The sequence below is a fragment of the Pollicipes pollicipes genome, unplaced genomic scaffold (genome assembly GCF_011947565.3).
Source record: "Pollicipes pollicipes isolate AB1234 unplaced genomic scaffold, Ppol_2.1 Scaffold_6686;HRSCAF=7923_pilon_pilon_pilon, whole genome shotgun sequence".
Taxonomy (NCBI): Eukaryota; Metazoa; Arthropoda; class Thecostraca; order Pollicipedomorpha; family Pollicipedidae; genus Pollicipes; species Pollicipes pollicipes.
Window position 1 is genome coordinate 5,792,706 of NW_023596921.1, and position 24,088 is coordinate 5,816,793.

General features: G+C 48.8%; 1 protein-coding gene across 1 annotated transcript; it reads left to right on the forward strand.

The window, feature by feature from the left end:
* The first annotated feature begins 2,429 nt into the window (after window positions 1-2,429).
* Window positions 2,430-22,180, forward strand: LOC119107641 (inhibitory POU protein). The gene is made up of 3 exons (XM_037231152.1): window positions 2,430-3,528; window positions 18,378-18,629; window positions 21,462-22,180. Exons 1-3 carry the CDS (start codon window positions 3,379-3,381, stop codon window positions 22,128-22,130), a joined length of 1,071 nt encoding a protein of 356 aa, XP_037087047.1. The 5' UTR covers window positions 2,430-3,378; the 3' UTR covers window positions 22,131-22,180.
* The last annotated feature ends 1,908 nt before the right edge of the window (window positions 22,181-24,088 follow it).

Sequence of the window (24,088 nt, forward strand, 5' to 3'; positions counted from 1 at the left end):
AGCTCGTGTATTTTAAGCAACTAATTAACGATAGATATAGGACTAAGCCCATTCCGATTTGGTAGCCCCAGATTCTTCGGTAACAAATGCCTTTGAGGGAAAATACAACTCTGCGGGCAACGCCGAGCAATGGCTACGGAACTAAGTCTCATGTGTTAGAAGTGTGGGGGAAAACAAACCAAAACCTTAATCTTATCATATACTTGGAGTGCAGAGATCAGGGCAGGGAGGGGAGCGTGCATGAGAGAATATGTCTCAGCTATGCGAAAATTCGACATCACCGCCGTGGTACTGTTTTCGTAACAAATGCCCTTAAAGACCGCGCCTGACTCCTCCCCTCACTCAACTCTCGACGATTTACCTTGCCAACTTCAAGTTGTACACTTATGTTACAATATCTTATAGGCATACGTAGTACCATTTATGCGCCATGTTTTGGTATCACTTCGCGCAAGGATAAAGGGCAGCGCGCGGTCGATTTGTATGAAAGAGACATAAAGGGTGCTTCTGCACGACTGCGTCCAGGCTTGACATGGAAAATTAATGTTCAACATTGCGCCAACACTTGGGGAAAATCTATAGAATACTTGCACATCGCCTTCCATCGTCAATCATAGTTTCGATGGCAGACAAGTGGTTTATGCTCAAACATTTTCGAAGAATGGATGATAAATCGTAGGAAGCACGAAACGAAATGCATGGGGAAGAGAAGGGAAACTTGTAGCTTATATTTGCACACGGCTATGAACTTTTTGTTTCACATGTGGTTGTAAAGTTTTGGAGCGGACCTCTCCGCTTTTGTTCAATGACTTCTGAATGACCCTTTTCAAATGAGACAACCTGTTCCATTCAGTAGTAAATATATCACGTGGTGGGTGAATTCGTGCTTATGCTCTTTTCATTGAGAGCGTTGCATCGCAAGGAAGCTGATTGTAGTGCGGCTTGCAGACCAAACGCGATCGTCTGCGCCTTTTCGTAATTCGTCGTGATTGCGGCATGACAATGTTTCGTCATTTTAATCACCCAGTGTTTGTTTTATAACTACTGCCACCTCAGCTTCGGCTGCACGGTAGAATGACGATAGGAATCGAGTAGGTAATATAAATGTTGACTTGTCTAGAGGACAGTAAGCCATGACAATCATGTCAGTCAACCCTTAATAGCAAATCAGTCAGTGACATCTTGTCGATGCATTGTTTTTACGACGCAAACATGCCCCAAGCACAGCTGATACAATATGTACCACCTGACATCTTGGAGGAAGGGTCGCGCCACCCCCGGAATCCTTGGCTAACCGATACCAACTGTTTGCACCATATACAATACAGGTACTTTCCCAGCAATCAGTACTCAGATGGTTCTAGTCATACCTTAGGCCTTGAACACACATTTACTTTGATCGCTATGGTTTTGAACGATATGCGAAAAAAACGAATTGTCATGTTCACCCTTAAACGTGTGCGATTACGCGGCCGGAAGTACTTAGAAAGCTAGACTGCTAATGTGATCTACTGTACGCCAGCTGAGTAAATCAAGACTGCAATCCATATGTTCTGAATAAATCACCCCGATATTACTTGGATATAGTGCAACTCACCCCACTCTTCCCTACCAAAAAAAACTTTTGGCTAACACGTTGAGGAAAAAACCCAGTTTTCCCCAATCTGCTCTCCAAAAGATTTAAACGGTTTTGAAGTTGCGTCAGGTGAGAGGCGGCTCATGCTGTTATTGAACGGCGCGGACTTGAACCGTTATTGGCTGGTGAAATGACCCGCTTACAGATTAAATTCCAGTGGCTGTTCGCACTTCCGTGAATCCGATGTGTCTGCATACTCATTGCGTTTCTTTGGTTCTTATGATTTGACGAGCTGGCTATGTGACTGTCATTCATCTTTATACAATCAGCTTCCTCTATACTTATCACGCTAATCGAAAAATTACCGTGGCAATCGCATTTACCGCCGCAGGGCGGAGAGCCATGGGACTTGATCAGCCCCTAAGGTGGGGGCCAAACGGCCATCGACTCCATGCGCACTCTGTATCAGAGTAATACAGATTTATAGCCGGCTAGCCAGGACCAACTACAAAGCAATATTATCCCGCCAATTAGTTTCAGCTCCCGCCTCGCAAATCGACGGTCGGCGGCGCGCGTGCACCAGCTCATTGGAAACGAGCCCTGCCACTCTAGGCCCGCCGCTGAGGCGGGGTAGGGCCAGGGGGGGGGGACACCCGCCCGTCGCCGCTGCGGCGCTAATGAGCTCACTCCCATCTGATAGCAGCTATCGCCGCCGCAATCCGGCCGGTTTCCTCGCAACCGTCAAAATGGAGGCGCCGGGCGCCTGCGCCGGGGGCCGCTTGCGGGCCGCGACGGCGCCGGTGCGTCGGCACCGGCGGCGGTGGCGGCGGCAGGCACAGCCGGGCGTGCCGCGGCGGGGACGGGCGAGCGGGGGCACGCGCAGCACGAGCGGACACCTGGCGCCGCAGCAAGGGCGGAGCCGACGGTCGGGGATGCGGTCCAGTGCGGAGACTGCGCCCCGCTGGTGACGGGAGTCGGCCGTGGACCGCTGGTGACGAGAGTCGGCCGTGGACCGCTGTTGACGGGAGTCGACCGTGGACCGCTGGTGACGGGAGTCGGCCGTGGACCTGCTGGTGACGGGAGTCGGCCGTGTGCCGCCGGTGACGAGAGTCGACCGTGGACCGCTGGTGACCGGGAGTCGGCCGTGGACCGCTGGTGACGGAGTCGACCGTGGACCACTGGTGACCAGAGTCGGCCGTGGACCGCTGGTGACGGGAGTCGGCCGTGGACCGCCGGTGACGCGAGTCGACCGTGTGCCGCGTGTGTCGACAGAGGACGGAGCTGGGACGACGACGCCAGGGGTGGCCAACTGCCAGGCGTGAGGACCTGCAGGCATCACGCAGGTGTGGGGTTCCACAGGCACCTGCCCGCTGGTGACGAGCAGGCTTGTAAGAACTTGTGCGCCGGCACGCATCTGTGGTGACAGGGAGGCCTGCTGCAGATTTCCGCGGTGACACTAGCTGCGGTGTTGCTGGCCACTGCTGGTCAGGTGTTGGGACTTCCGTGGTGATGGGACCTCGGGAGTCGGTGACAGAGGCGCACGCGGCGGATCGCCGGTGATGACAGCAAACCAAGTGTTGGGCCGCTGGTGGTGACAGCGGGCCAGACGCTCGACCGCCAGACCACTGAAGTCTATCAAGGTGTTGGACCTCCGTTGGTGACGGCTGACCACGTGTCAGAATCTCGCCGAAACAGCGGAACGCGCACTAGACCGCCAGCGGCGACGGCGGACCACGCGCTGGATCGCCAGCGGCGAGTCGCGGCTCAGCTGCTCGGCCTGACGCCCCAGCGGGCGCCGTGCGATGCTGGCCACCATGTCAGAGCCGACCTGTCGCATGTACGGACCGGGCGACCGGGCCATGGCCGGCCGAGGCCCCTGCTTCTCCACGCGGTACTCGCCGCCGGCCCCGTACCGGCCCGCCGAGCCGGTGCGACGCTGCTTGAACGCGCCGGTAAGGCCAGCTGATGATGCCACCTGGAGATGTGTGAGGGTGTGAGGGCACGATCGGTCAGCCGGCGCCGGCTGGGGCTGCCGTTGACTGAGCTATGGAAGGCTGGTGACGCTATACGCTCAGGCTTTGAACAGAAAGGGCTGTCCTGACAAATTAACGAATTAAATAAATTGCAAAAAAGCTAAATAAACAAAACAAAAAAGTGATTGAGCATAAAACTAGCCCAAGTAAACAAAAACTGGCCTGAATAAACAAAATATCAACCTAAATTAACTAAAAACAGCAAGCTGCAGTCAATTGTGATCAGTGCACTACTTGTCCATTGATGCAGGGAGTAGGACAGTGTAAGCCACAAGCATTGGGGCGGAGGGAGACTGAAGGGCTTGTTACAGAAGAAGACTACTGCCAACGGGCAGTGGTGTGGGGTGAAGACGCTATAAACCGGGCGCACTGCTGCATGTACGGGCCCATCAGAAGTGAGGCATGATTCCCAAAGGATGGGATGGGACGCCACAGCAGGGATGGGTCAAAATATGAGGCAAGAAGATGTGGCGATGGAGCCATTTAAGAGTTTGGGGGATAAAAAGCTCTTTACGTCGATACTTGTCATTCGGGGCCATAGTACCAATTTGATTTTTTCCAAAGTTTGGGAGAGGCTGCTGCTCTTCGCCCCAGTCCCTGTCCAGTCCGCCAACGCCGGTACGGGCAATTGAACTCATAGTGGCATCCACTACCAAAAGCAACAATGTGAAGCTCTTCTTTTCATGTCATGCTCCCTAAGTAAGTTGCTATTTTGTAGATTGCTTTACGCCTCGTTCTTTAAGCGGCACGGCACATGTGTCCACGCATTTCCTCCACCAAAGATGTGGAACCAGGGGCCTTCTTTTCGATGTCATTTGCGTCTCTTTTTCCCAGCGTATTGTTCCGGATTTAGACGCTGTTCACGAATCGCGTGGATGAGAATACCTTTGTTCTCTCTGCGGTTGACGTGCAGTCATTCAGTTAGCCCATTGTGCGTTTTGCAACTTAAAGTCCACTTCACTATTTGTTTAAAGGAAACACGAATTGGCGATTCGTATAAACAACTCTACTACAGTTAATGCGCCATCTGTAGTGTCGAATGAAAATATGATATATGATGCATACGTGGCGAGGATACCGTAGCAACGGTAGGCTGTCGCTTATGAAAACGGGCATTCAGCTCACTAAGACGCAACGCTTTCGTTTGGATGCCGCAGTGGCATTGGAACATCACGCAACGCAGTGAAACACGACACCAGCTATGTACTTTGCACACCGTGTTGCAGTCCAGCGCACGGCTTTGGGGTGCTGGGTCCCAGAGAACATACTTAATTCAAAACTTCGCTGAATGGATGGGGCAAAGGGCTAGGACAAATATGCGATGATAAGCAGGCAAGGGCGGATCCAGGATTTTGTCAAGGGAGGGGCCACGCTTTACTGTGGTGACCCCTTGGTGCCCTCTCTCACGAACAATCCCCGGATCTCGGCCACTTCACTTTCGTACTACGTTTTGATCGGGAAACTATCTCCCTCTGCGCGTCATGGAGGGCTGGATAAAGCAAGTAGATATGTATGTACGTGACGCGCGTACCTTATATGATCTGTATGACCGATGCGCGTATTCCACCGTATCATTGCAAATGTGAACCCTTGCCTGATGGTGTGTCAAATCTCCTGCCACTGCTGAGAGGGCCTTCAACATTCGGAGTCTGCCCCTGTTTAGTAAATGTGCCCCTGGCCGACTTGGGTCACATTGCCGACACAGCTTGCCCTGTTAGGCACTACGGTCCCCTGACCAGTGCAAGACAACTGCCAGAGGCCTTATGATTGGCACTTGCAGGCCCCGGCCTTGCCACTGCTTGGGATAGGGGCCTCCAGGGCCCAGACCGGCATGGAACCGGCTGTTCGGTTTGGTGGTCCCAGTCAGCTGACTGAGCTGACTGAACCTCACTGTTTCAGGGGCCCCGATCCGTGCAAGAGGATCTTGACTGACATTTGAGGGTCTGACCTCTGACCTACCCTTCGAATCCTCCAATCGAGCCTTTGATCGTCAGCCCCGAGGGGTTCAAAGGGCCCCGAGGGACCTAAGTGTCGAGTGATCACGTGCTCCTGTGCCCCTGTTCTCTACGTGTGGTTCTGATGATGGCGACCTTGGAGTTTGGCTCCTCGTACAAATAAAAATTGTGGGGCCATTACAGTGCCGCCTTAACGTTCTGTCACTTGAAAATGAAGACTTGGGACCATTTGCGTTGTTTCCAGGAACTTTGTGTCTGTCTAGCATAAAGGTTATGATCTAGCGAACTTAGCTTTTTGGCGTCATCACACAAACGTGCCGTTCCAGGATTTCGTCACAGTGGAAGGCAAAGAAATTGTAGCGCGCCCTGATTTTGGTGACCCTTGAAATTTAATGGTTCTCACCCGCAAAGCCCCATAGGCAACGTCATTGGGTACACTTACACCAACATTTTATTGCGAGCAGGCCGAGAGACCTTTACAGGATGTCAGCAAATTTCCAAGCCGATCAATCCGACTAGTTCCAGCTCAAGCGCCACGCGTTCCAGAAGTGGGGATTGTGTGACCATAGATCGTAGCTTTTGCCGAAAGCCCCTCATTGATCTTGGAGGGGCGTTTTAGTGATTAAAACAAGTTACGAACTTCCAAATTCAATCAGTATGAAAACGCAAAATGCTATAATTGCAAACAAGCGTCCTAGCACGGATCGAAAGCGGGCCCAGTTCTCGACGACCCGACGTTGTAGCGACGCCGAAGTATCGCGGCGGCGTTGAGGGAGGCCAGCCATAGCTACATAGCGCAGAGCGTGGATCGGTGTGTGCAGGGGTGGATCGAGCCGTGCAGGAGTGTTGCTTCGTCTAAAGTATATGAACCGAGCCGACAGCCGAACATCCCCACGCTTCCCAAAACATGTGCTTTAAGTGGACATATCTAATTTTATTTCATCGAATGACAATACCCATTTTTTACGTAAGTTGTTTAGTGCATTAGCGGGGAACATTGTTCACATAGATAACGGAGCGGTAGTAGCCTTATTCCCCGCAGAAAAACCGGGAGAATGGAAATATATTCGGGTTGATATTTCGGCAACAAACCTTTATCGAAACAATAGCATAGGTGAAGTTACAATTGCCTACCGATGACCCTACTCGGTTTTTCAGGTTTTTTAAGAGCAAGCCGCAGTTTTTACAGTACACCAACATTCAGGGGATTAAACAAAGAGCGAATGCCAGCCATTATCACTATACAGTGCGTATCTAAGAATTAGAATGTGCGAACATACGTGTGCATGCAAACGAATTCAAGCAAATAGGCATCACGCATCACACTTCATTCAGACATGCAAGCGAGTTGAAGTAAATAGGCATCACACTTCGCGTATCAGTTATACATGCAAGCGGTTTCAAGTGAGCAGGCGTCGCACATCACGCGTCAGGCATCACTTACACATGCAAACGATTTTAGGCTAGCATACATCACACAGAAATGCACAAATCACGTCCGCATAACCAGCCATGATGAGACCTGTATGCTAAGATTTGGTCACCGATTTTTATAAGAATAGATTCACCACTTATTTTCCGTTCTGGGTGGTCCTGTGCTGTGTAGATAACTTTGAGCTCTAAAAGGAGCATGTGGTCTAAAACTCTCTCGATTTCATCTTAAGCGTGTGTTGCCAAAAAATGGTTACCGAATGGGGCACTCCCTGTGTTGTTTTTAGCGTCACGCAAGTGTTCATCATGTCTCAAATCGATAGGGCGCATGGACTCCCCGACATAGACTATGTCCCTCCCATGTTGTTCACACAGTCTACAATTAACTTCGTAAACCATTTCTTTTGCGTGCAAACCCATTGAAACCCAAAACTGCATAAATAACATCTGTTGCCACCCCGGCACTTAGGCTTCAAGATGGGAGATGTCACGAGAGACTTTAAGCTTATTGTTGCTTTTACAAGCTATGCGCACACGCAATTTTCGTTTTTTAACGATGTGTGATTTTCCAAATGAGCGTCAGCGAGTCGCTAAAAACGAAACAGGAATACCCTTTCGGCGACCATTTTTTTGGTAACACAAGCGTCAGATGAAATCGAGCGAGTTATCGGCCCTTTGGTTCTTTAGAGTTCAAAGTCATCTACAGAGCACAGGACGACCCAGACAGGAAAATAAGTGAATGTATTCTTATAAAAAATCGGTGAACATATCTTAACACGCGGGGTTCATTATGGCCGATTATGTGAACATGATATGTGCCTTTATCTGTGATGTGTGCTAGCTCAAAGCCGTTTACATGTGTAAGTGATGCCTGACGCGTAATGTGATGTGTGATGCCTGTCCACTTGAAATCGCTTGCATGTATAACTGATGCGCGATGTGTGATGCCTGTTCACTTCAACTCGCTTGCATGTTTGACTGAAGCGTGATGCGTGATGCCTATTTGCTTGAATTCGTTTGCATGCGCACGTATGTTCGCGCATTCTAATTCTTAGATAGGCACTGTATTGTGGTAACGGCTGGCAGTCGCTTTTTGTTAAATCCCCTGAATGTTGGTGTCCTGTGAAAACTGTGGCTTGCCGTTTAAAAAAACCTCAGAAGTCGAGTAAGATCGTCGGTAGCCAATTGTAACTTCACTTATGCTATTGTTTCGATACAGGCATGTCGCAGAAATATCCATCCAACTATATCTCCATTCTGTTGGTTTTTCTCCGAGGGTTTAGGCTAGTACTACTGTCCCATCTATCCATTTTTTGTTTGCATGATTCATTAAAAGTCATCTATTTTGGCAGCATGGTAAACATGACTATCAAATGATGTCCAAAGAAGGTAATCTTTTGTGATATTCAATTGCTCTTTGTTTTCGGGATGTTTGACCATTTTTCCAGCCCATTCTATCATCCCAGCCCATGCCCGAATGAAAATATACCAACTTTCGCAATCATGGTAGTGAAAACCAAAACAGTTTGAATAACAGGGATTGAAACGCAGAAAAAAAGCAATGTTGACATCTTGTCAGCACACCTTTGTCAACTTTGCCATTGCACACCCATGTCTACATTGATGGCAGCCATGAAAATGAGTGAAATACTGGATATACAAATGCAGAAACCAGGATTGGAAATTCATAGCCCACAAACAGACCGGCTTCTTGGTTAAAAGAGCACACTTATTTTCCTCAAAAGCTGCAGCACCAGCACTTTTTGTACAGGGCCGGGCTCAAGTGCGTATATAACCATTAAGTATAATGTTTTGACTTAATAAACTATAATAGCACGCTGTGCGGCCAGCACACAACGAATATAGCAGCGCGGCCGCGCTCTATCCCGCAGGTCAATTTTAAGTTTGCTTTGACGACATCACAACATTATGGTAAAATTCAGCTATGACCCAGAACACCCGTGAACTTGATGCGATGTTGATGGCGCACGTCGTACTGTGTGCGACAGCATCTTCCATGCACGCCATAGCATCCGTGGCTGTACTTAAAGCAGGAAAAAAGTAGTACCGGTCTGAAATGTTGACCGCACGATTTGAACCAAAAAATAATGAAATATTTAAGCTTATGACACCCTGTTGATGAAACGCTTGCCCCGTGCTATTTATGCTAATGGAAGGTACTAGGGTTCCATCTGAAAATGTCTGAAATATGCTCCAAATGTGGTAAAATCCCTCTTACGGCAAATTATACAATTCGGCTGATAAGTTTTAACTAACTTAAAAACCAGCATCCACGACTTTTTCCACCCATTTAAAAGGAACGTGTCTAGTCTTTTCGGTTTTCTAAAAACACACCTCTGCATGTATTTTGGCCGAGCCATCGCTATTGGTAGCAGTGAAAAGTCCATCTGAGGCTTCCAATAATGATAATTCACTACAAGTACTTCTTCTCATCCGTGGTATCCATGGCTGCATGCGCTGTACCGGTGCGAATGCGGGTCTTTCAGGAAAAGAACTGCATCAGTCAGCGGGACGGAAACGCCCAGTGCGGGTGACAGTTTATGGCGCAACCGAGACAAACTAAAACTAATTGGAAAATCATAGTTTCTTAGCCTGTTCACCATTGGCCATTGCTTGGTGACAGGCTTCTTCACTTCAACGGCGTCAAATAACATCACAACATTTCACGGTGACGGAAAAAATAATAGCACGCGTTCTCGTTATCACACAAACTGCTGTGTAAAATTTGCCCTCGTTATGAGCAAGAAAGACCTGAACTTCCGTGGGCGAACTGCAGTGTTCCAATATTCGGCCACTTGGGTGGCAGGGATGTCGATATTTTAATGCTTTTTAACCGGGCTTGAGGCTCACTGCCTATTACTCCTTCCCTTGTTCAAAATCGGCCAATCAGCGACGAACCGGGCGGCTGTCAACTCAGTATCTAAGCGTCCCAGGCTTGAAAAATTGACTGGCCAGGCCACATGTCTGGGTTCGGGGCCAAATAGCAACGATTTAACGCCAATACACTGCGTGCGGGGACTGCCGGAGTGTCACGGCTCTGGCAGTATGCATTATATTTACTTCCTGTTCTTCATGCTGGATGAATTCTAGAGAGCTAGGTCCAAGACTCGAAGCACGCTGGAGCTCAATCGGTGTAGATATTTGCGAAGATACTGTCCGACATAACTGCAATCTGAGCAAACACTTAGACGTATTATGTTATTTGCTTTGGCTTGGACGATCAAAATCCAACTGTGAGACACATGCAGTTTCAGTGGTGTGAACTACAGCTGTAATTCGACCATCGTGGTATGAGCCTATGTGAGTACCAGATGCGTACCAGAAAGAGGCGGATGACAACAGAACTAAGAGACGCAATGCTTTGTTTAATCTTTTGATGCGTTTGACAGAGCAAAACGCTAAAGCTCACTTCTGTCTGCCTGTTGTTGATATCTGCAGGTAAAGAAATAAGAATGTGCAGCTGAGACGATAAAATTACCTACAAGTTACACTTCAAGTATCAGGCTTTAAAATATAATAACATGACGTTGCCGCCACATTATATGCATGAGCGTGCGACTGCTTAAAGTTGACTGTACATATGCTGCTTTAAACCAAAGCCATCTCTTTTTGGCCCAGCTAATAAACTTTTTTTCAAAATCAAATATTGCTTTTTTGTTCACACACACATATATATATATATATATATATATATATATATATATATATATATATAGTTCATATTTGTAGTTCTTTTCAAAAGAACAAACTGCATGCCTACAGAATGGGAATTGTTTCCTGAAAGTTGCTTGAATTGTTTTCTTTTGTAACCTGTCTTTTCTCTTGAAATCAATGTGTCTTTTATCCTATCCTATTAACCAAGTTGCTATTATCTCATTGATATTTAAGCTTGTTGTCACGAGTATGGAATATTACACCATAATTTCAGTTGATTCGGAATGCTATTTTTTAGATGAATGCTGCAAATTAACTTAAGAAGATGCCTTGGTTTCAGCTTCATTGCCGCTGAGCAGAAAGGCTACCAATGTACAACTCATAGTACAATGCAGCATAAGTGATGTTAGAGGTTTGAAACATCAACACAAGATCATGATATTTCAGCAAAAGTAGGTGAAAGAGTCAGTCATGATACAAACATCAGCTGGGGTGTTACCATCACCACAAGAAGATTTGTTTGCAAACGTTTCACCAAAGTTCAAATAGCATGCAAATTTTCAGGAAGCATGAAACTCCAGCACTGATAACTGCGGATGATGCAAAATGTTATGATATCCTACACGCAACAATCCCACGTGAACACCAATACGTAACCATTCTGGCTATAAAGCCAATAAAAATTGTGTCAAACCCTTAGGTAATAGGTAAGCAGCCATCAGTATCACCAGCAGTGGCAAGGGTCAACGCAACCACTGGCAGCAACGCTTAATTATCTCAATACAGTTAAGCCTATTGTCTTAGTGCATAGGTATTCAACTTGACATTCTTGCATGATTCATCTTATGTTTGTCCCTGGAAAGAACGTAGAAGGGAACTGAAATTAATGTGACTCCATAAGAATCAAAGACTGACACGCAGTTCTCAAATTTCTCCCACTCACTCTTCCAAAAGACGAGCTTTATACGCATTACATAGTCAGGCCGCTGCCATGCCCCAGACATTAGACAATGCTAACTGAAGATGTTCCAAGCAGGAGAAAAAATACCGTACTGCCATTAAGGTTCAGACAGATAAACTAAGCTACTTAAAGCATCTAGTGCCTTACATAGTATTGACTGGCTAAACTGAAAAAAATTGACCTAACTATGCTATCTGTGTAGTAAATTCACTCCATTCTAAGAAGTGTGATGCTCAAGCGTGTTAGCTGTTCATCTCTGTTTAAGAATACTGCTACCACATTTTCAGGATCAAAAGGCATGCGGTTCTCAAAGGGACAATAATTTTGAGGCACACTACATAGTCATCATGAAAACACCTTCATTAGCGTTGCATAATCAGCTGGCGGAAGCATGACGACGTAGTACTTGGCGTAAAATGGGAATATTTCCAGCAAGAAGAAAAGTAAACCCTGCACCAGAGTCTAGAGAGGTGAACTAACACACAAGACTAATTCAAAAATATATAATGCATCGAGTGATAACAAATGATGTGGTCTCAGTTAGATATAAAACATTCAGTACATCTCAAGAAGTGTTACCCGTTATACTATACTGGTTCACTTACATTTGAGCTTCCTACACCCCTTCGTAGCACGAATCCATACATGGCTATAGGGGCACACATGCGCAATAACACACATGGCACATAACCACTTCAGGCATACCAAATAAGCTTGTTATCAAAATGATGTTCATTTGCATTACATAGTCTGCTGATGTACACAAAAGATGTCATTTGACGTAAGCTGGGGATGTTCCGAACACGGACGATTTATCTATATTTTGCTGTGGCGGTGCCCAGACAGGTAAACCAAGGGGAGAGGAAAATAGAAATATGGGGCATGGGCGGATATATTGTGTGATACGCATCATACATTTGGTATAAACCATAGAAGGTAGACCTCACATCTAGCTTACCATTGTTCTACAAGTAATATACCTAATGTATATCAATAATGTTCTTATGATGAAAATGGAGCTGCACTGAGGCCCGCGCTGAGGTTTTCTTCAATGACCAGTAATGACTGTCTACCTTAAAAGTACGCTGAAAATGAGGCTAAATTTGCTACAAGGCTAACGTCTAGGCAATGTAAAAACTGCTAGCACAAAGATCCTTAGAAACGTATTCTTGGAAAAACAGTCAGATGCAGCAAAAGTCCCGAAAAGTGAGGTGCATGTGCTACTGAAAATATCAAATAACTTGTAAATCAATAGAAATAAATTCGAGTCGAGGCAATCTAGGAAGGGATATGTTCAGCCGCGATGAAACTATTCAACGAATGATTATCCCCTGCTAATCATCCACGGAAATTTTCCTTTTGCGTTTGGCAGGTCCTGAAATTATCCACTTGTTTCATGACGGACGCGCCACGCGTCGTAAATGGTCATAGCTGGGCATGGCAAAAACAGATCTTCTTGACCAAGCTTTAAAAGATATTCGGTATTTGCTCTCGGCCTGGAAAATTGCCTGGGATGATTATCCGTACTCGGATTGTTAAATGTTATTCTGAAAAATTAAACGTTTTGGATAATTATTAAGATTGGCTGCCGGCCGAGCGCGGCGCGCGTTTCGAACACGATGCCGGCAAATGCGCTCCGAATGGAAAAATTGCTTGGACTATTGCCCCTGTCTGGTGTGTTACATTGTACAGTTGTACAAACTTACACGCCAGACGAGGCGGCAGTCGGGGAAGTTATTCCAGCCGTGAAGTTATTCCAAAGTTATTCCAGTCATGCCTCCTCTCAATCCCTCTGTGAAGCAGTGAACGAGTACGTTGCTTGCAAAATGGCCATGCCCGCAGTCTTGGTGTTCGAAATTTGCTGCCATTGCTGACGAGTTTCCTTATCAGAAGACCATTCGCTCAAGCTAACGACACATTTGTGATATGAGCGGAGAATTACTGGAGAAAAAACTTTTTGGGTCACCCGATAATATTGCGCGTTGTGAAAAAAGTTGGGGCACTCGAATATCCAGCCTGCTGAAGCGAATTTGTAGAAACAAAAGATGTCAATCGATATGAATAGGAATTATCTGCGATCCTACGTCTACAATGAAAAATCCCAATTCGGCTGCGCACACTCTTTAAGGAAATATTTTTGGCAAAGAGTGAATTCCGCGTCTACTCCCCCATCTCTGCTCGTGCGACACTTTTACGTCACATTCTCAAAACCGTGACCCATTTCGATTTCGGTTACATAAATTGTCAAGAGTGGCCTGGGCCACATCCAGCCAGTTTTCAAGCAAAAGGATTGATGAGTCCATGGCGTTTGCGCAAACACCTCCACAGTAAGCCTATCTATCCCCGCCAAAATCTGAGGGAAGTAGGACTGCTCAACGTATTGGTCAAACCCAAAGGCATGGTCTCCAAAGTTGTCTAGCGTACCATGCGTGGGCCTCGACATCATTGACACGATGGTGTTCGTTAGTTCTCGCCGCTGTTGCCACCTCGTTTGTCATACGCCGCCAGAGTACGTAACACAAGAAGGGAAATTAGAGAAGTGATCGACAGCACCAGCCTCCCCCTAGAACTCTATTTCATTGGAAGAAATAGACTTAAAAACTGACTGTGCCGTCCCAGTATGACGAGATTCAGCCGCCGTTTGGTCTCACTGGTTTACAACAGGATATGATGAATGAATCATACTTCAATAATTTCAACAGTATTTGAATAACATGCTCAACTAGAGGCGCAGAGATGACCCAAAAGAGAAGGACTAACACGCTGGATCAAGTACTTTCATGTATCACTATAGTTCGTGTTAACCTTTGGCGAAGGTGGGAGGCAATGGACTCCCGTCCTCTCTTCCCATGTTTAGTCACTGGACTGTCGCCAGGGGTCGTGTGCTCCTTTCGCTGCAGCTGATCAAGGTCAGGTAGGACAATGCAATTCCGTGTTGCAGTCGGCAATGGGGCGCGGCTTGACGACGTGTACTAGGAACCGGCTGCTTTCGGATTCATAATCTCGTACTGAGGTGCAAGCACTAAGCCAGTGGGGGCCGAAAGGTCGGGCCTGACGACCTTCCCAATATTCCAACATGCGGGGCTGGAGCGGCGCGAGTCAAAACGCCCGGCCATTCCGACCGTCGGCACCCCTGATTACAGACAGTTCGCGGCGACATGCTGCGTCACTGCCGTGGCCCCGCCCTCAATCGATATCCACCAATCAGCGCGCCCGTCTCGGAGGACGTTCGGCGGGTCCCAGTGTCATTGATCCTCGGTGACGGGGAAGGCGGCGGCGATGCTGGCGGCCTTCGGCGGGGTTTATTCTCTTATGACATCCACACCCGTTGGGACACGTCCACTCCACAACAAGGACCGACGCAGTTGACGCCGCAGGGAATCTTTCACATTTGAAGATATTAAAGCAGGCATCAGATACGATGAAACAACTCACTTGATAATTATACACTTTTAAGCGGGAAAGGCTGCTCTTTACAGCACAGTGTCTCTGTTCAATAAATATGCTTCCCAATACGACTTTGTTTGATTATTTTATCGTACGTTGCAGAACATTGAGGGCCAAATGACGGGCGTTTTGTCTGGAAATCGTGCTCACGGACATATGGACCACTCGACAGTTATATTTGTATTGGCCTTGATTGCCTTACAGCCGATGGAATGGCATAATTTGAATGCTGTTGTTATGGCTTCTTCGATGCTTGGACAACTTTTGAAATGCTCCCCCAGAAATAATCTTAACATCTTCGCGGGCGCGTAGCTCACAAACTGGACGGGTTTAGGTCTTAAGAAGAGCAGGGCTGTGAACCGCACCGAATGATCTGCAAGACGGCTATTTCAATTAAAAACCTCATACAAATATAGGACATTCCCTTTAAGAGGCTATAGGTAGGCGGCCATACCAGCTAGCGTTCATTGGCAGCTTCGAGATAACTCGCAAGCATAACGGCAGGTACTTATTCCATTCTCTTCGTGTCGTCGGGTCATTATAATCACACGACATTTTCGTTTCACAGCAGTGCCCGACACAGCGAGTTCGAGCACATCACCCCGTGGCTCTACATCGGATAGTCGTGTCATGACTTTGTTTGACATTATATAGATCCGTCAGATATGACCATAGACATTTGGTTAATAGGCTGTGGAGAAAATATCACGTGTTTTGGACCACTCCTAAGGCGTAGTCGGTGCACATGCCAGTGACTGGTGGTTCAGGTCTCTGAACCCACCGCTACTCTAACAAATTATAATTTAGCAACGCAATTCATACTTGAAAAGGACGTGGGCGCGGGACACCACCAAGAACGTCAGGCTAGCGGCCGGACATGTCATCAGCGGATTGTACTGCGCCTTACTCACGGGCAAACACAGGCTGGATCTGCAGGGAATCGGCTGGAGCGGTCCCCAGGCTGCACTGATAAGGCACCCACTACCAAAGCGTGGCTTGTTTGAAGCCGCAAGCTAACGATACGTTTGAAGCGGAAAGATTTCCAGAGCACTGTCATTTGCATCCTATACAATTAAATTTCTTTAATAGCGGCACATTGAGAAATGGATGGTAGGTGTTCATTGTTCTGCAGTGTTAATGTTGAAAAGCGCACCTCCCCGACTCCTTTTAAGGTGTCATATTATAAGGGACATTTGTATCCCCACAACTAGCTTCTATCATTTCAGTCATCTTCACATTCGCACATCTAGTCAAGCTGTACGTCCAAAACGTGTCAACTAGTAAAAGGTTGATACAAAAACCTGAGGATCAGAAGCCATGCCTCGCTGACATATGGTCATGTATCTCCACTCCTTAGTTGAGCGGTACTGAGATCCTTTTATTCCATTTGTTGTAGGCAAGGCATTAGTTTTGCCATTTAGTCAGGGGGAAAGGGCTAAGCCAGCTGAAAAGGCTACGACTATTCACATTTGCATGCAAAGTGCAGTGTTTTTCCGTAGTTAGCCCACCTTCCTTTCGAGGCGGGGGAGCGGACAGCGAAGTGAGAGAGGGAGAGGTAGCGACGCCTCCAGCTGCATGCGGGACCGCGCCCAGGTCGTGGGACGGAGGAACTCCGTTATCAGGGATGGGAGCTCACCATCGTGTTTGAGATGCAGTCGGCACATTGTTCGGAGCACTGGTGTGATGCGGCCGGTGTCGATGCCACGACCCGGCTCTAAGCCTGAGCTTGACAAATGCAAATAGGCTAGTAATGTGCATAATTAGATATACGAAATCCGTGTGATGCCTCATATTTACTAAAGATCACGTACCGAAAAAATTACCAATATTTCGATTTCAGTGCTTTACAAGGCTAACATACAGTTAATATTCTGGACCAAAGTGCGCCGGATTTTCAATTCAATCTAATTGTAAAAAGATGAAAAAATCAGTTACAGTATTATTTCTCGTAAAAAAAAAACAGGAGAGAGGAGCGATGAATGCATTGATAGTTCTGCGGCATGCCTTTATCAAAACGAATATCAGAAGTAAGTGCGAGAAGTTTAAAAATAAATGATGGTCAAATATTTTGCGGCCATGCTAGTATCCGTGTAGCGATGATCTGTCCCTCTTGTCAACTTTGTTAGTATGCGTCTGGCGAAACACGAATCAACACGAGACAAACATTTACTGCTGATAATCGTTTCAACTAGGGTGTGTTGCCAAAATAGCAGCACATCTATTCGTTCATTATCCTGGTCTCTCTTCGAGGAATGAGGCTATTGCTAGTGTCTAATCTATACGCATAATGTTGTTCGCAAATATAGATAACAGCTTAATTATATTTGAATGTAATTCATTTCGACTGAATTCGATGTCGCGGTTAATTTTACCACCGTGAGATATCAAAATCTGCAAGGTTTAATTCGTCTTTCAATGGCCCAAACTGACCGTCAGGGCGTGCATCCTTTTTGGCATATAAAGTTTTCAAAACATGCCATTAAGGCACTTAGGAGGGGAAAAGTGGGGTAAAAACGGGCTTCATAATATCCTGTGTTTAGGTAACCTAAACGACGCGTTGCGTCCAAAGATGGATGAAAGCACTCCGCTAGTGTATTGTGCGATGCACGTATGCTTTGCGTCAGTGATGAATGCTCCACTATACTTTGTGCTGATGATGCATGAATAGATGCATGCAGGAATATGGAGCTGATAACATTTTTGACACTGGTTAGGACTCTCTAAGGAAGGCTACGTATCCTTAAGGGCTGCTATGTACGCACGCACCAGGATCAACTTTGATACGAAGTGCCGTGATACGGTGTACTTCGTCCTAACACCGACCAGACGTACTCGCAGTACAGTGGAAGGCACAGTGACCTTCAACAGACCGCAATTCTTCCCGGCATGCTTCCAGCAAAAATTTTTGAGGCAGTGGGGGGGGGGGGGGGTTAGGACGTAAACATTTATGAAGTTGTTCCTGGGTGCCGCAAGCTCAAATCTTGACGGGATATGTAGAATTAATTTGCAGGAAGCCGATCAAGTTTCAGGAAGGTTCTGATGGTTGGAAATACAAGTGGAAAAACACCGAAGGGACCACAACATCACACACGTGAATATATGGCCCATGTTAACCGTGCCAAAGTTTGCAGCCCAGCATTTGAGCGCGTTTGAGCTTGAAACGTGCAGACATTCTCTGCAATTATGCTCTGAAGAATTCGTCTCAGGAATGGACTAAACCAAACAAAACCACTTCAACAAGCGGTTTTCGGCGCCCAGCCTGACCTGAGCTTGACCTCCAACCTGCCCCCTGCCATCAGGGTAACCTGCTGGGCGGCCTGGACGACAGCCTTCTGAGCCGTGCCGGCGCGCTGGCCGACATGGGCCGCCATGGCGTGCCGCCGCCTCAGCTGCGCACCGACATGGCGTACGGCCACCCTCAGCCGGTGATGACGTCACCGCACACGCCGCCTACCTCGCTGCCGCACCAGGTGTGGGACATGATGTACCACGCCGGCGCACCTCGCCCGCCGCCGCCGCCGCCGCCGCCGCCCACATCCAAGACGCAGCAGGTGAGTCGCAGGTAGAGCTGAACGTTCGGGTTCGGAATATCTGAATATTCGGAAGGTTGTTCGAATTTTGTCATTCGTTAATCTGATCTGAAATTCTGATTTCATGCACTGCTTGAAAAGCACTTGAGCGAACCTTAAATAAGACCGCCATGGAGGTCGAACGTTTGATAGATTCTAGACTCGTCGCACCGCAATGGACCGGACTGTAAAAAGGATATCGGCATGGAAAAGCTCGCATGCTTTCTGCAGATAAGTAATCGCCTGTCTATGTCTTGTGGATCTGTTGTAAATCATAACCCGATAGCTACCATGCTGCGCAAAGTTAGCAGTTGGAAGTGGTCACCTGCACACGCACAGATAACATCGAGCCTAGTGTTTTTACTTTCAAAAATTGCGATCCGTTTATGACGACAAAATGGGCAATGACGCCTGCAATTACAGCGTTGTCAAGGCATAAAACGCGTCTGGCACGCAATGGAACGGTTGTTGTTGCCTATTGGTGCCGGCTTTCACCGCTTCCCTAAATTACTTTTCAAGTAAGCGATAGTTTGTTGGAAGGGAAATGCGTCGGAAATGCCAGGGAAAGACGCGGCAATCTAGCACGTTTTGAACAGAAGCATGCCGGTCATATCGCTACGTCGTAGGTCGCCGGCGATATCGCAGATATGGCTGCTGCATACCACATGCTGACTGTTGAGAGCTTTTAACCAAAATTACTCGCACTAATGTTAGTCCTGTAGATGGTTGTCAGACTTGATTCATTCATTTTACTGGCATTCTCGCCTTTTGCTGACCGCTAGAAGGATGCGCATGAAACTTTCAGTGTTACATTACAGTAACTTTATCTTGCTTTGCGGTGTTGAGTTCCAGGCTCGACATCATATCATCTACCGCTGACTGCTAATTTCATTGCTCTTGTAACTCCTTTTGTGGGGCGTCGGACAATCTGAGCAAGATGTGGCGGTAACGTGTCCGCACACCAGACACCGCGTCTTACCGCGCTCATTTAGCTCGTCATTGGCGGTCGGTAACTGGTAACTGTAACTGGTAACTGGCCGAACGAACCAAGCCCAAACAGAAGCGGCTGCGGCTGCGTAGTGACATTGTGTGGTACATTGCATATCTTTTCGCATCATTCTGCGAAAATGCCAGTTGAGCTGCAGATGATTTTCTAATAAACGCGGTGAAGCCTTTGTGCAACTAGCTATGCTTTGCAAGGTCTCAGATACCAAAGCTACACCCGCAAACTCTTCGATTAACCATCCGGAACCAAAAGATATGAATATAGTTACATATGTATGCATGAATAAAAAATATGTATATAGCACCTCGTTTCTTTAGTTTTATACTGTCCCATCCTAGAGCTAGCTCTGAGTGTCCATGAATTAGGCCTCACTCACAGTTTTGGGGGGCTGTAAAGCCAGGTCGCGATAAGCCAAATTTGGCGCAGCTCATTAATGTAACAAGCTAATTTTTGCCTCACAAAGGGATTAATGCGATGGGTTGTGTCCACAGATAAGATAACGAGTAAGCTGCGGCATGGGTCCACATCGACCTAGCTTTTTACCATGCGATGCGTCAGAGCACTTACCATCTTTCAAAATACCTATCATAGTTATCATAGCGTCAGCTTCTGAAAACTACTTTCGTCGCTTATTGAGTGGATCCCTGAGAAGAAATACCACGTTTTGTTGTTTTGTGCCTTCAAGCGGTGGATCTTGTTTCTCTCTCGGTTGTGGTAATCTTGGTTTTGTTCAAGGCTGTATCAGCGTAGGGTACTTACTTCCACGTGTTAGGGTAGACGATTACGGCACCATGCTGTTATACTTTTTTTAGACAAAAACGTGCCAAACCGGACACTGAGGCGGGCGGCGGACCGCACCAGCCGCGTCCTACGCGTTCGCGTTCTAATATCGCTCAGACGTAGCTGTTGGGGCGACAGCCCTGCCACGTCACATGTGACCGTCGCCCTGCTGTGGCGCATATGAACGCCCCGCTGGGTGTGTCTTGTTATGCTATTTATGATTGTACAGCGGTCGCAGCCTGAACGTACCGCCTCATGTGATAACTTGTTCATCATGTTGTCTGCAACATTATCCCGAGGAATTACCGTGTATAATAAGCCCGCAAGTTGTTAAGTGCATTTGCGAGGAAACTTAGTCATATAGATAAGACAGCAGAAGCATTGAACGAAGTGAATTTACATACTGCTGATATCGTTTCACTAAAGGTATGTCGCTGATCCATTCTCCTGGCTTTCCTACGAGAAATAAGGTCATAACTACTGTCTTATCTGAAGAAAAGTTCCTAAGCATCAAAATCCCCTGTAAGATTGTGCCATGGCACTGTTAGTAACCTTGTCCCGCAGTTCCGTCCATTCACCCTGTTCGCGGTAGGGTGTCAGCATCGTCTCCAGGCGTTAGGTATGAATGCTGACCGCTCTGGGACGCGACTGTGGACGCCGTCACCTGAGATCAGGCGGGGCAACACCTCGATATACTCCAGCGGATGCCGCCGCCTTTTCATGCCTGATATGACCGTTGATGTGACCGTTACATGCGTCCTTGACTTACGCACTATGCCGTAGGTGTCCCCGACCTACGCACCATGCCTTGTGTGTCCCCGACCTACGCACAATGCCATACGTGTCCCAGGCCTACGCACCATGCCTTGTGTGTCCCCGACCTAGGCACAATGCCGTACGTGTCCATGGCCTACGCACCATGCCGTGCGACACGTGACCATCGCTCCTGTGTCGAGACGGGCCGCCGAGCTGGACTGCACGTGGGTCGTCGGGCCGGGGCTGCTGTGACCGGAGTCGCTCCGCTTCAGATGTGTGCTGCCGGCATGGACGGCCTGCAGCTGCTGGACGCCTCCTGCGTGTCGGGCGCGCCGGCGGCGGTTGGCCTCCCGCCCGCGCCCGACGGCACCCACCACGGCGTGCCGCCGCACACCGCCGCCGTGTTCGGCCATCCGCTGCATCCGCCGCTGCACCCGGCCGGCCCCGACGCCGACACGGACCCGCGTGAGCTCGAGGCCTTCTCGGAGCGCTTCAAGCAGCGGCGCATCAAGCTGGGCGTGACACAGGCGGACGTGGGCCGCGCGCTGGGCGTGCTGCGGCTTCCGGGCGTCGGCGCCCTCTCCCAGTCCACCATCTGCCGCTTCGAGTCGCTCACGCTCAGCCACAACAACATGATCGCTCTGAAGCCAGTGCTGCACGCCTGGCTGGAGGAGGCGGAGGCGCAGGCACGTGACCGGCGCGCCGACCCTGAGGCGCCCTCTGTGCTGCCCGGCGCCGAGCGCAAGCGCAAACGCACCTCGATCGCGGCGCCCGAGAAACGCTCGCTGGAGGCATTCTTCAGCGTGCAGCCGCGCCCCTCCGGCGAAAAGATCGCCGCCATCGCCGAGAAGCTCGACCTCAAGAAGAACGTGGTGCGCGTGTGGTTCTGCAACCAGCGCCAGAAGCAGAAGCGCATGCGGTTCGCCACGCAGCCGCGCTGACCGGCATGCCCCGGGGCGGAGGCGGTCGGCCTCGCCTGCTGCGGGGCGGCACGGAGGGCGCCGACGCCGGCGCCGGCCCACTGGTCGCCCTTCGAGTGGCGGCGGTGCGACGAGCCGGACGTGGCCGCGCGGGACCTTTTGTATGGAGAGATCGTGCAATAGCGGAATAGCGGGCGAGCAAGCCGTGCCCCGGCTGCGCAGACGCTGCAGGTGCTGATGCGCGCTGAGGTGAAGTATGCAGTTAGGTTAGCGGGAGGCCACCTCAATGAGGGGACTGTTGATTCCCAGTGGCGTGTTCGGAAAGCGGGGTCAGTTGGCAGTTTGCCTCATCGCCTGATATCGCACGCACCTTTTGATGCTTTGTTGAACGCAGATAGCGCCGTGTTATGAACGCCTGTCGGCTAGGCCTTGGCAGCAAGGCGGGCTGAGCGATGAACACTGGTTGTTACCCAACATTCCGCAGTGGTATGACCTGACAAAACTCTGCAAGTTTTACGGAGGCGTGGGCCGGGCCGCGAGGTAACGCCGGCTCTGATACACCCCTCTTGGCCGCAGAGCTACGACGTGGGACGTACACCCGAGATGGACATAAAAGGCATACCCCTACCGTTTCAGTCATGCATTAGGTGCATGGAATGACTCCGACGTTTGCGATGTTCTTGCCCGCGAGTGTGCCGTGGTTGTGCGCCTGGGGCCAATGATCTCGTCCACCCTGAACTGTCTCCTTGGTGCTCCCCTGGTGCGTGACCTCTTGCTCAGTGAATGCTGTACAGCTCTAGTCAGACGTGCTACTCAGTCGCCGCACGGCTGGCGAAGTGAGGAGGCTGCTCGGCGGCGGCAGCGTACCGCCCAATGCCACCTGTGCTGCTCCTGGAACGACTGCAGCGCATAAGAGGCAGTCATCAGTCGGTGAGCTGAGCACAGTCACCAAGTTCCCTGTCTATGTCGACAGAGGCTGTCGACCAATAACGAAGGAACTCTGCAAACAGCGACTCGCAGGTGGCTATCTTGAATAACGGCATGACAATAAAAGGTGTGTTCAACGTCGGTATTTATTGTCCAGAAAGCTGAAATGAAATATACTTGTGCTGTATAGGGCTCGGACTGTCTGTGAACACAAATAACACGATACGGTATACCGCATTTTGGCAGCGAGTAATACAGTTACAACCTGTAGTCTGGTCGTTTTTCTTGGGGATTTGTCAGCTTAGATACGGCTGGAAAGTGCTGCACATGGGAAAGTAGATGAGAGAGAAAGAGGACTCGAAAATATGAGACACAAAGACAAGAGTGCTAAGTGCCTTGGGAAACGTACTGTTTGACCAATGTCCCACCTTATATAGGGAAATATTTAAGATACATCATATTGATTTTCACGGGTGACTTTACCTTAACTTCGTTTTGTGGATAACAACGTAAGGTTGTGATTCTTCATCGTGCTCTAGCATAATGCGACAGCTGTCCTTTTAAGCACCAGGCCTCTCAAAAACAATAGCAGGACGTTCATGATTAACAAAAGCTCTATGAATAAGCCCATCAACACAACGCAGGAATTATGGAAGAATGCAGTTGCATGGCCTTGAAGTCCAATTTTTGCACCACATGTTGTGTTGTGCCGCGCTCAACACGGCCTGTGCACCACCTCAACAGGCAATCGATCTACATGCTGTTCAGAGCTGCCTCTGTCGCCGGTTGCCACGGAGGAGACAAGGCCGCCAAACTTCAACCCAGTCAACGACTCAGTGCACGATCCCAGAGGGGCATGCCACCAACTGCGCCACAACGTACGCCATCTTCACCCGCAAGCCACATCCACGGCGCCTGCCATCCTCACCCTCGGGTCACATCCATGGCGCCTGCCATCCTCACCCTCGAGCCACATCCACGGCGCCGCCATCCGCACCCTCGAGCCACATCCACGGCGCCTGCCATCCTCACCCTCCAGCCCCTATCCACAC